This window comes from Lithobates pipiens, unplaced genomic scaffold, assembly GCF_037356315.1.
Source record: "Lithobates pipiens isolate NorthernLeopardFrog02 unplaced genomic scaffold, aLitPip1_a1.2 Scaffold_18, whole genome shotgun sequence".
Classification (NCBI taxonomy): domain Eukaryota; kingdom Metazoa; phylum Chordata; class Amphibia; order Anura; family Ranidae; genus Lithobates; species Lithobates pipiens.
The window spans coordinates 442,982,848-442,995,153 of NW_027507758.1; the positions used below are offsets into that span (position 1 = coordinate 442,982,848).

General features: G+C 40.7%; 1 protein-coding gene across 1 annotated transcript in view; it reads left to right on the forward strand.

Moving 5' to 3' along the window:
- The window catches only part of ERICH6 (glutamate rich 6), a 133,639-nt gene that overhangs the window by 41,762 nt on the left and 79,571 nt on the right, over positions 1-12,306 (forward strand). The window contains exons 3-7 of the mRNA XM_077488180.1: positions 1,083-1,171; positions 1,921-2,007; positions 3,121-3,179; positions 3,255-3,380; positions 7,933-8,034. Of these exons, the coding sequence (XP_077344306.1) occupies positions 1,083-1,171; positions 1,921-2,007; positions 3,121-3,179; positions 3,255-3,380; positions 7,933-8,034 (463 nt within the window). The remainder of the gene's footprint in view (positions 1-1,082; positions 1,172-1,920; positions 2,008-3,120; positions 3,180-3,254; positions 3,381-7,932; positions 8,035-12,306) is intronic.

Consider the following 12,306-nt stretch of genomic DNA (forward strand, 5'->3'; position numbering starts at 1 on the left):
TAATGCCGCGTACACACGACCGGACATTCCGGCAGACTAGGTCAGACGGTCTTCCCGATGGACTTTTGGTGGAGTTGAATGAATGAATGAAATACTTGTATAGCGCACAATGCGAACTGAATCGCCTCTAGGCGCTGAGTTCCGACAGACTTTCCGAACAAACGGACGTGGCCACGCACAAACGGACTAAGTCGTTCGAAAGTCCTTTCATTCTGAACGTGATGACATAAGACGGGACTAAAAAAAGAAGTTCAATAGCCAGTAGCCAATAGCTTCCCTTGCGTCGTATTTGGTCCGTCGGACCAGCATACAGACGAACGTTTTTCCCGATAAGAATTGAGTGCGTCGGACAGATTTGAAACATGTTCTATTTCTAAGCCCGTCAGATTAGCCCACACACGATCGGATTGTCCGAAGGACCGATTCCGTCGGACCTAGTCTGCCGGAAAGTCCGGTCGTGTGTATGCGGCATCACTCCTCATCTTTATCTCTAACCACTCTGCCTGAAAATTGACATGCGCAGGGTGCAATATGTGATCTGTGTTTGACAATTTAGGCTTGATTTACTGAAGGAAAGTAGGTTGTTCAGTTTGCAAGGGTAGATGACTCTTGCAAAGGAATTTCATGTGTAAAGAAAATATTTAAAAAAAACACAGCATTTTTGTTTGCACATTGATTGATTGGATGGTGGAAGTTAAAAGAGCTTCACCTCATTCACTAACTAAATTAGCAAACCCCCTTGCAAAGCCCAACTTCCCTTAGAAAGTGAACAGCCAATTTGTCTTTAGTAAATCAACCCGTTCGTTTTCACCTTCTCAATGCTGTGTGACAGGCAATAGGGCAGCACCCAGTGGCAAACAGACAGACTAAAATAGAATTTGAATTTCCATTCACAGATTATGTACTAGTCAATTGTTTATAAGCTAAATACTTCATGCTTGTCATCATGTTTCTGTGAAGATAGGCCAAAGGAAATGGTTGCTTTAATGATCTATATCCATAACCTTCTAATAAATGTTTGTTTTTTTTGTTTTTGTTTAGTTTTTTTGTTCTCATTTACTGTATATTTTGTCTGAACTTAGGACAGGCAGCATGGATCCGTCTTTGGGAATCTCGGTCTCTCTTCAAACTGAAACAAGCTGGCTAAATGAGCACAACTTTCACAAATGTGGTATGTTTTTCTTTTTTTGATTTGTTCTTAGTTTTGATTGACATTGACATATGGCCTGTATCTACAAATTGCCCTTGTATTTACACTTTGTGCATGCTTTAGGCCACATAGAGCAGTGTTTCTCAACCTTTTTTATTTTTTCAGTCAAGGCACCCTTTACAATTATTGACAGTCTTGAGGCACCCTCCAAAATTTTGGACAGTCTTGAGGCACCCTTTAAAATTATGGACAGTCATAACACACCCCATTCTAAAATGTAAAAACGATTCTAATAAATGCAGCAACAACCACACATGGAGGAAATCCAGTGTTGGCGATGATTTATTCTTCCAAAACAAATACACTTTTGCAAACTGGTACTGATTAGTATTCCGATGTTTCTCTTCTCACTCGGTTTTTCTCCATTACTCAGCTGATGTGACCCCAAAGCTAATAGAGAGAGGAAAGAGGGAGTCAAACAAGGATGCTATGCAGGTGACTGACATCCACCTTATCAACTGATGATGTCATTGGTCGATAGGAGGCCGTCAGCTAGAAGTTCCTAATGGTGCACATTGAAAATCTGTGGCTTTGATAACTTAATGGCAGACTTCATCCACCTGCTGGCTTGTATACAATTTTGGGGAAATTTTTAAGCATTTTGTCAAGGCACCCTTGAAGAGACCCCAAGGCACCCCTGGGTGCCTGGGAACCCTGGTTGAAAAAGGCTGACATAGAGTATTAATTGTGCATTGGTAATATATTTGCAGGAAATTCTGTATGTTCAGAGGCTCAAACCCCACAAAGTGCTAGTCCCACTGGAGAAGAGCTACCTGATCTTATTTACAAGGAAGAAGGTAAGCAATGAATACAAAACAGCATATAATATTTTATGTTTTTTGAAGAACACATATAACGCAATAGACAAAGAGAAAAGGAGTATACAGGCACCATACCATAAGCAGGGTATCTAAACTACAAACAAGACAAAAATCAATACAAAATGGCTTTTAAAAGCATATGTTGTAGCAATCTAAGCAATGACAAGGGTTGTCTTATCTCATGACAAAGATACATGTACTGTAGTAAAGAATAGCCTTATATAAGTGATTGTTATTAACTTATTAACCCTCAGTCAATATATTTATCTTATCAACTTGAGGAGGATTGTGAGACATCATAGACAAGTATTGGGTAATAATACTCTCATGAACGATGGATAGAAAAATGAGGAATATCATAGAAAAAAAAAAGGGAGCATCTCAGCCTAATCAGTGAATAATAATAAAGGGAAGAAAGAAACAAAGAAAGAATTTTGAAGTCAGTCAACGGTAACGCCTCCAAAACCGCACTCATCCGCCGACATATATTATATCCATGATTGCCACGTCCTGACAATCTTATTCTGGTTAATGTGGAGGGTGCAGGTTCATTTACCAATAATCATGATCTAATTCAATTTTTGTTTAACATAGTCAAACTTTATGATTAATTGGTTCTAGCATTGCTCAGTAGCTATCCTGGCGGGTTAGAATCATACGTGGTAAGTGAAATCAAACAGTTAGTTTTATTAGGGAATTCATTATCCAGTTTTTGAGAGCGCAATCCCTGGGGTTCTGGTAACATTCACATCTGAGTGAATGTGATTAAATGTTCTATTCCAAAGTCTAGTTTCCTTAGGGCACTGCCATTACATATGAGCCATGGTGCCTACTTGGCTGCAATTTCTGAAACGACGGAAAGAAGCCTGTGAGCTCATCTTTGCTATCCTAATAGACCATCTAATTAGGGTTTTATAATTAGATTCCAGCAGAGCTATGCTAATAGAAATCGTAGAAAGATTATTAGCTATATCTTGCCACTCTTGCAGTTTCCAAGTGATGTTAAAGTCTCTTTCCCAGTGTTCCATAGAGAAGAGCTTAATAAATTGATGTTAAACTGAAAGCAATAATACCCTGTGTTGTTTGCAGATTTATACTCTTCATTATCTGAAGACCTGAGCGACCTTAGCGTTCTATGTGACATGGAGGTAAACTGGTTTCATTCCCTTCTTTTAGGTATCACATTAGTTGATCAGATATAATTACATTTTGTCTTTCTACAGTTCAGTTTTGAGTACAAGACATGCTTCGAGAAACATTTGAATACGTTGCCTAGTGTTGGACCTCCGACTATACTGGCATACAAACGTGAGTCTTCTGAAAATGATCGGATTCTGGCTATGATGAAGGTCAGTTTCTTCAAATGTGGCAGTTCTCTTTTGTGTTGAACACTGCTGTGTATATATAATGTGTTAGGGGGAGATTTACTAAAACTGGAGCACTCATAATCTAGTGCAGCTGCGTATTGTAGCCAATCAGCTTCTAACTTCAGCTTGTTCAATTGAAGTGGTTGTAACCCATTTTTGTTAAATGCTGCCATCCTCTCTGCACCATTATTATAATTGTTTCTGTGTCTGTGTTCTGTAAAAGAAAAACTGCACGATTGTACCTGTATAAGCTCTGATCCTGGTGCTCTGCTGATTCCTCTCCTCTCTTCTCTCTCCGGCTCACAGCTGCAATGGGCAGGGCTGAGCCCTCCCGCTGACGTCAGCTGGGGAGGAGGGGGAAAGAGGAGACACAGAACTCCGAGACGCTGGCAATCAGCTGAGCGGCGGGAACAGAGCTCATACAGGTTCAATCATGCAGTTTTTTTACAGAACACAGGCACATGGACAGTTATTATAATGGTGCAGAGAGGATGGCAGCACTTAATATGGGAGGGGGGAGAAGGTCACAGGAGACAGATAGCAAGCTGCAGGTGACGGAAACAATGGACCATGATGTAAGGGCTCAGCAGCCATGATTATCGTGGTTTGCTTGCAGAGGGGAAGGTATAGCCAAGCAGGATCATTCAGTTATTTCAGGTGATGCAGGGGCCCAAATTACACAGCACAAGCACTGTGCTGTATAACATGCTTTAAGGGAACAGGATCTATGTTTTTTTTTTTTGGGGTTAACAAACGCTTTAGGCTTTGACAATAAAACCTGGAAGCTGATTGTGTGTGTATTGTGTATTGTTCTTCACAAGTTGTTCAGTCACCATAAAAGTCATATTTATCAGAATATATTTCAGAGGGAATATGATTTCAATTTATAAATACCGTACCGTTGACCCCACAGTAGGGATAAAACTTCTTTGCTGCAGGGAGTTTAACAAGACACGTGGCCACTCAATAAAATTAGAAGCAAAGGATGTGGTATTCCCTTCCACAGGCGGTGCTCTCAGCAGGGAGCATGGATAATTTAAAAAAACTATTAGATAAGCACCTGAATGACCACAACATACAGGGATATACAATGTAATACTGATATATAATCACAGACATAGGTTGGATTTGATGGACTTGTGTCTTTTTTCAACCTCGCCTACTATGTAACTATGTAAGCCAGTGTTTTTCAACCATGGTTCCGCAGAACCTTAGGGTCCTGCAAGAAGTCCCCAGGGGTTCTGCCACAAATCAATATTGTGGTGAATGTATACTGCCCAATGTTGCTTCCAGTGAGCATTGATACCCGATGCTGCCACTGTAGTTCCGGCTCCGCTGAACTCAGGGGGAAACATCGGGAGTAGTACAGAGAGCGGGAGCTGAAGGGGGAGGTCACTTCCTATGGCAGCTCTGATCCCAGGCTGTGGGAGGGAGCACAGAGCGTGAGCCAATGGGCAAATCAGGAGGTGATATCCCCTGATGGGTCTGTGTATGGCAGTGGTGTGATGCAGAGTGGGGGAGGTGGCAGAGAGAGAGTGGGAGCACATGGCTAAAGCAAGAAGTGACATCAAGTGTATGGCACCAGTGATACAGACTTCAGAGAGGGGGTGCACACAGCTGGATGGACTGAATGTATCAGGAGGTGCGATCATAAAAGCTTTATGTTATTCCATAACTGTACATAAAGCTATTATGATCTCATCTCCTGCTACATTCAGTCTCATCCAGGCATATACCCCTGCGCTCTGCTCCTCCTCACTGCAGTCTGCATTCAGCGCTGCCATACACTGGATTTCACCTCCTGTTACATTTATCCACATACTCCCACTGTCTGCTTCTCCCTCCACAGTCTGCATTCACCATTACTATACACAGAATGTCACCTCCTGATCCAGTAACGTGTGCACTGCTCTCAATGCTACCCTCTGAGTTCACAGGAGCCACAACTACAGAGGAGGCATCAGGTATCAATGCACACTGTCAGTGCATATTGAAAACAACAAACATATTGAAAACAACTGATATACAGCCACCGAAATATTGATTTGTGGTGGGACCCCATTCGTGAAACCCTGTGTTATGGATTTGCAGAGCGCTGCATGAAAGCATTCTGGTAATTACTGCATTGTTCCCCATAGGTCCTCCTTTTCTGTCTGTCTGTCCCGGTGTGATATCACCTGGGAGGGACAAGAAAAGGGAGAGCGGGTATCGGGGGGGGGGGGGGGGGGAAGGCATGGTGCAACAGCAGCTTCCCTGCGCTGCTCAGCATTTGTTTGTTAATTGTTATATCTATGGCCTGCTGAGATCCAATATTCTGTGAGCTGTAGATCTGATCTGGCCCAGGAGTACTGGAGACCTCAGAATGCAGAAAAGGTAATCCTTTGTAGGTTCGTATGTATAATGATTTATCTAAGAAATGTAGAGAGTATGAGAGTGCCACAGCGCTAGTGCGAGTTCAGTTTGTATTATACATAAGAGAACCAGTAAGAGAACAGAATCACGTCATCTCATCACATACAATAAATATTTACTGGATTCACACTAGTGCCCTTGCATTCTCATCCTTTGTACATTTCCTAGACTAATCTGAGGACTGGAGAGGTTATCCAAGTTGACAGATTCCTCCTGATTCTGAATCTTAAAGTATACAGTAACTAAAGGCAAAACTTTTTTTTTTGTGTGTTTGGTAGAGTGCAGAGGGATTAGAACACCTGTCAGATTTGTATTGCTCTTTGTGCCCCCATTAAGAAGATTCACCATTATTATTGAAAGTGAAAGTAAAAGAAAATCCCAAATTTTGGGTTGTCCCCAGAAAAGTAATAGAGGGGAAATCTTCCAATGGGGACACTAGTTCTGGTGACTTGGGGGTCCCCAAGGAATTCCCTTAACCTCCCTGGCGGTATGATTATTTCAGATTTTTGGTGCTGAAAGCGGTATAATTATTTTGCATGGAAATTTGGCATTTTATATTGTAGGCCTGTAATTCTTAGGAAGCTATATCTGTCACTTAAATCTGTCCAAACCAGAGTTTAGTAGACATCCCGGGTATGATAAAGTTTGAAAAATGAATCATAAATTATAATATAATAAATAACTATAAATAATTATAACAAATAATAATATAATAATAATAAAAATTATTCAATAATGTAATCAAATCAAAAACACTGAAATATGCTCAGTTGCAGAATTGTCACTGTCATTATATTTAGTGTTTGATGACGTATTTCCCCCCCCCCCCCAAATCACTATCGCTCAATTCTGCAAGTGATTCTAATTTATTATCGCTGTTTTCTAGCTGGTCTAAAACCACTTTTGACATAAAGGGACACTTTTTGGTTGCTATGGACAATCTCCAAATTCCAGGCAGAAAAAACAGTATTTATAATATATATAAGTGCATGCAGGGCACTGGACAGACCTTTAGGGACGTGTAATTTTTTTTATACAGTACTGTATGTGTACTGTGTTTTTACTTTTTTGAATTTGGCACCGTTCTCCGTCCCCGTGCGTCGCAATGCTTGCAGGGAACGGAGCCCGGCGGAACTCGCACTGCGTGAATCGAGCGAGGAGACAGCTCGCACACATAGCGGGGAGACATTGCAGGATCCAGGGGACAAGGTAAGTAACTTTCCCTGTATCCTGCGATGTGATCCCGAGTCTGGTTCAAGGTTACCGCTAATGGTACTGAAATTCTACCCCAAGCCAGATTCGGGAATACCACCAGGGAGGTTAATTTTCAGGGATTTCCTCTAACTTCCTGTTTGGCTATGGGAAAGGAATTAAAGGGAAATCTCCCCAATGGGAAACAGATGGAGAAGAAAAAAAATCTGACAGGGGTTATAACCCTCATTTGCTCTAACCAATATGAAAAAAAAAGTTTTGCCTATAGTTCTACCTAAAGCCCTATTCCGCTACAAGTTTCTGGGCCAGTTATCTACTGAGACATCTGTTTAATAATTCATCTAGTCATGGCAAACAATTGGGATAAAATTCCAAAGCAAGGATTTAATAATTTGTTCTTTAAGATAATGTTTTCATATAGCACAGACCTCATAACAGATTTACTTTTGAAGCATTTCAGACAGTTTTTAATATATTCACTTTAAACAGTATACTACATGGATATCTTTTTTGTTTCTCCTTTCTACACGTTGTGCAAATTCTTTGACAAAGTTAGAATGCATATCATACGTTCCAGGGAGTTGAGATCACATGTTTGCTTCTAGCTGTACTTTCTCACAGTGAACATATCCACATACTACGGCATCCAAATTCAGCACGCAGTATCCCTTTTCTGTTTGGGAAGCAATTAAAAATCAATATTTTTTCCTTGTTATACAAAAATCAAGCTGCAAAAGCTAGCAAAGCATTATATAACGGTATTACAACAGTGGCAGATGCTCTAAAGGTAGTGATTATCAGAGTGCCTATCAATGTTGGTACATTTCTAACTGTTTCTGTATCTTTATGCATCAATTTATTCAAATTCATCAATGTATTAATTATAGGATATGTTTGTCTACTGACTTAGATTCTAAAGGAGAGGCCTGGGAAAGAACTGTGCAAATTTTGCAGAAATCCATTGAAACCATTTCCTGTAGAGTCTACACCGTACCAGGACTTCTCCCAAGAGGTATTCTGATACCTTCCACTACACAAACACTGACACTAACCCTGTCTCTAACCCTAACACTAACCCTCACTCATGTATATTCAACTCCTTCTTTTCATTCTCACCATTCCTGTGCCAAGATCCTCTGAAGAGAAGAACAACCCTTTCTGTGCCATGGCCAGGTCATTTTTTGTGATACGGCACTGCGTCACTTTAACTGACAATTGTGCGGGCGTGCAACACTCTATCCAAATATAGGTTATGTCCTTTTTTTTCCACAAATAGAGCTTCCTTTTGGTGGCATTTGATCACCTTGGTTTTTAATTTTTGCGCTAAAAATAAATAAATAATATTTTTTATTTTCTGCTATAAAACATATTCAATAAAATGTAGAAAAAAAATCAAATTTATTAATCAATTTAGGCCAATATGTATTCTGCTACATGTTTTTGGTAAAAAAAATATCCAATTAAGCGTATATTGATTGGTTTGCGCAAAAGTGTCTACAAACGATGGGATATATTGATTATATATGATTTTTTTTTTACTAGTAATGATGGTGATCAGCGACTTATAGCAGGACTGCAATATTGCAGTGGGTAAATCGGACACTAACTGACACTTTTTTGAACTAGTAAAAGTAATACAGTGATCAGTGCTAAAAAAAAATACACTGTCACTGTACTAATGACACTGGCTGGGAAGGGGTTAACATCAGGGGCGATCAAAGGGTTAACTGTATTCCTGGGGAATGCTTGCTGTGTGGGGGGTGCTTGTACTGTGGGAAGGCAGAGATCCATGTTTCTGCTTAACAGAAAGACAAGATCACTGTCTTCTCTTGTCACAGAACGACAATCTGCCTTGTTTATATGCAGATTGCCATTCTGCCTGTGCCTCGAGCAATCGGTGGATTCCGGCAGACATCGTGTCTGACAGCCATGCTGATTGGCTCCCGCTGTTTCCAATCACAGTGGGAGCGGGTCACCAGTGCCCCAGACCCAGAAATGCAGATTCACGTATACTGTACGTGATTCTGTGCACAGGAGCCGTCACCCTGCAGTAAGTGTACGTGAGGCAATCACCAAGAGGTTCATCTGTAACTCAAACTTCAAGGAATTACACTATGATCAAGTGCCTATGTGCATAAAATGCAGCAACAAAGAAAGAACAAAGAAAATTCCCAGCTCAACTTACCAGCCAACCTGCAACAAACCGAATTGTCCTGTCCAACAGTTCACGTTAACCACTTCAGCCCCAGAAGGATTTACCCCTTTCCTGACCAAGCCCTTTTTTTGCAATTCCGCCCTGCCTTGCTTTAACTGATAATTGCGCGGTTGTGCAACGTTATACCCAACAAAATTAACGTCCCTTTTTCCAAATAGAGCTTTCTTTTGGTGGTATTTGGGTTTTTTATTTTTTGCACTATAAGCAAAAAAACAGCGACAATTTTGAAAATAAATAATAAATAATAGTGATAAATATCTCCAAAAAATATATTAAAAAAAACGAATTTCTTCCACAGTTTAGGCCAATGTGTATTCTTTTACATAATTTTGGTAAAAAAATTGCATAAGCGCAAAAGTTATCTACAAAATAGGGGATAGATTTATGGCATTTTTATTATACATTTTTTATATTAGTAATGGCGGTGATCTGTGATTTTTATCGTGACTGTGACATTGCGGCGGATAGATCAGACACTTTTTTTACACTATTTTGGGACCATTGGCATTTATACAGCGATCAGTGCTTTAAAAATGCACTGATTCCTATGTAAATGTCACTGGCAGGGAAGGGGTTAAACACTAGGGTGCGATCAAGAGGTTAACATAGAGAGGTTAACTCAGCATATTCTAACTGTAGGGGGGATGGGCTCTCTAGAACATGACAGTGGTCACTGCTCCCGATCACTGGGAGCAGTAGATCCCTGTCATGTTGCTAGGCAGAACAGGGAGATGCCTTGTTTACATAGGCATCTCCCCATTCTGCCTCTCCATGCTACGATCGCGGGCCACCGGCAGACATTGTGTCCGCGGGACCCACATGCACACACATGCTCGCTAGCTGCGGATGACGCAGCAATGTACAGGTACGTCATTATGGCGCACCCTTGCACCTTTGCTGACGTATATCGCTGTGAGCCAGTTGGCAAGTGGTTAAAAACAAGGGTTTAGTTTGCACACATTTGCAAATACATGTATAAGCTGCAGGGGCCACTGCACGGCACCCCAATATTATCTGCTGTCCTAACACTATAAATTTGGGCTTCGATAGTTGGAGCATATATATTAGATAGATTGAGGGCAAGTATGCCTGGAGGGAGCAAACTCCTCCTTTAAAGTGGAAGTAAACTCCCCTATCGTTTTCAGCCAAGGAAGCTGCCATCTTTGCCTCTGTTTAATCTTCAACTGCTATGGTACTGCACATGTGATTCGTTATGACACCAGCCATTGGATGGTTTGATAGTTTGGCTGAGAGCACAGCCAATGTGCAGTTAGCATTCCCGGCATGCCTTTTTTTTTTTTTAACTGTTTAAATCGATGGGTTTACTTCCACTTTAAGGCACAGCTTTGCACTGGACGCCCAGCATATAGCATAAAGGCAATTAAGGTGTCCCCCTCACCAAATAACCAACGGCAATTGCACCAACCAATAACTGGCCTTTACTGCAAGGAGCACATGGAACAACACAGAAACAAATCCCAGCTCAAGTTACCAGCCTGCCTGCAACAAACTGAATTGCAAATACATGCGTAAGCTGCAGAGGCCAAAGTACCCTTGCTCCTTTGCCGCCGTATATCGGTGTGAGCCGGTCGGCAAGTGGTTAAAAACAGGGGTTTTGTTTGCACACATTTGCAAATACATGTGTAAGCTGCAGGGGCCACTGCACAGCACCCCAGTATTATCTGCAGTCCTAACGCTATACATTGCGAGAGCCTCCATAGTAGGAGCACATATATAATAATGGATAGATAGAGGGCAGGTATGTCTGGAGGGAGCCCACTCTTCCTTAACCACTTCAATACCCAGCACTTTTACCCCCCTTCTGCCTTGGCCAATTTTTAGCTTTCAGTGCTTTACCACTTTGAATAATAATTGAGCGGTCATGTAACACTGTTCCCAAACTATTTTTTTTTATATTTTGTTCAGACAAATATAACTTTCTTTTGGTGGTATTTAATCACCACTGCATTTTATTTAATTTTTTTTGCTAAATAAATGAAGAAAGGCAGAAAATTTTGAAAAAATAAAACTTGTTTTTTCTTTGTTTATGTTATAAAATTTTGCAAAAAAAATTATTAATTTTAAATGTTTTTTAGCCCAAAATGTATTTTGCTACATTTCCTTGGTGTAAACAACCCAAATGTGTATATTATTTAGTCTGTGTGAAAGTAAGAGAATCCACAAACTATGGTATAGATCTGAAAATTGATCAGTCCTGATGTACTGATGGACTCTCATTTCTTGAGGCCCTAAAATGCCAGGACAGTAGAAATATCCCCCAAATTACCCCTTTTTGGTAAGTAGACAGTCCAAGGTATTCAGTAAGAGGCATGTCGGTTTTTTTTTTAAGTTGTAATTTTTTTGTCATAATTTTTTGAAAAATAAAGAAATTTAAAAAAAAATGTTTTACCCATTATGTTTGCTTATAGCAGTGTATTACATTGCTATAAGCAAGCATTTTACTGAATGAAACTGAATCATTCAGTCTTTTTTGTTGTGATTAGTCAAAGCTAATCACATGGTACATGTGATCAAACTGACCAAATATAGCTAGCAACACACTGGATGGCTTGAAAGGAAGCCAGGTATTGTGTATTGTATTGTCGTGTGACATGCTGTGATTGGTCATGGCGGTCACATGGTACCAACTGCGGCATCATCGGCTGTATCCTGTGGACACGGGCAGTGACAGATCGTACTACTGCGCGGCCTCCACGGCCATGTGAATACCTCATTCTGACAGAACATCATATGACGTCCAGTTGGGATGGGAAAGCACCCGCCCGGCTGTCAATCTGCTATTGGCTGGACGGGCACTGGTTAAAGGCACAGGGGTGCACTGAACACCCACCAGCAAATTGCACAATGGCAGTGAAGGTATACAGTATGTCCCCTCACAGTTTCTCTCAGTGACATTTCATGTACCCCACCCCCCTTTCAAAATGCTGTAATGTTGCTAAATTGTTATTTTTTTGTGAAAGAATGTGTGGCCTCTGTGTTACTATGTTTCTTGATATTATGTTACTGGATTGTTGTCTATAAGACTACTATTGGATATGCTTTGGGTAG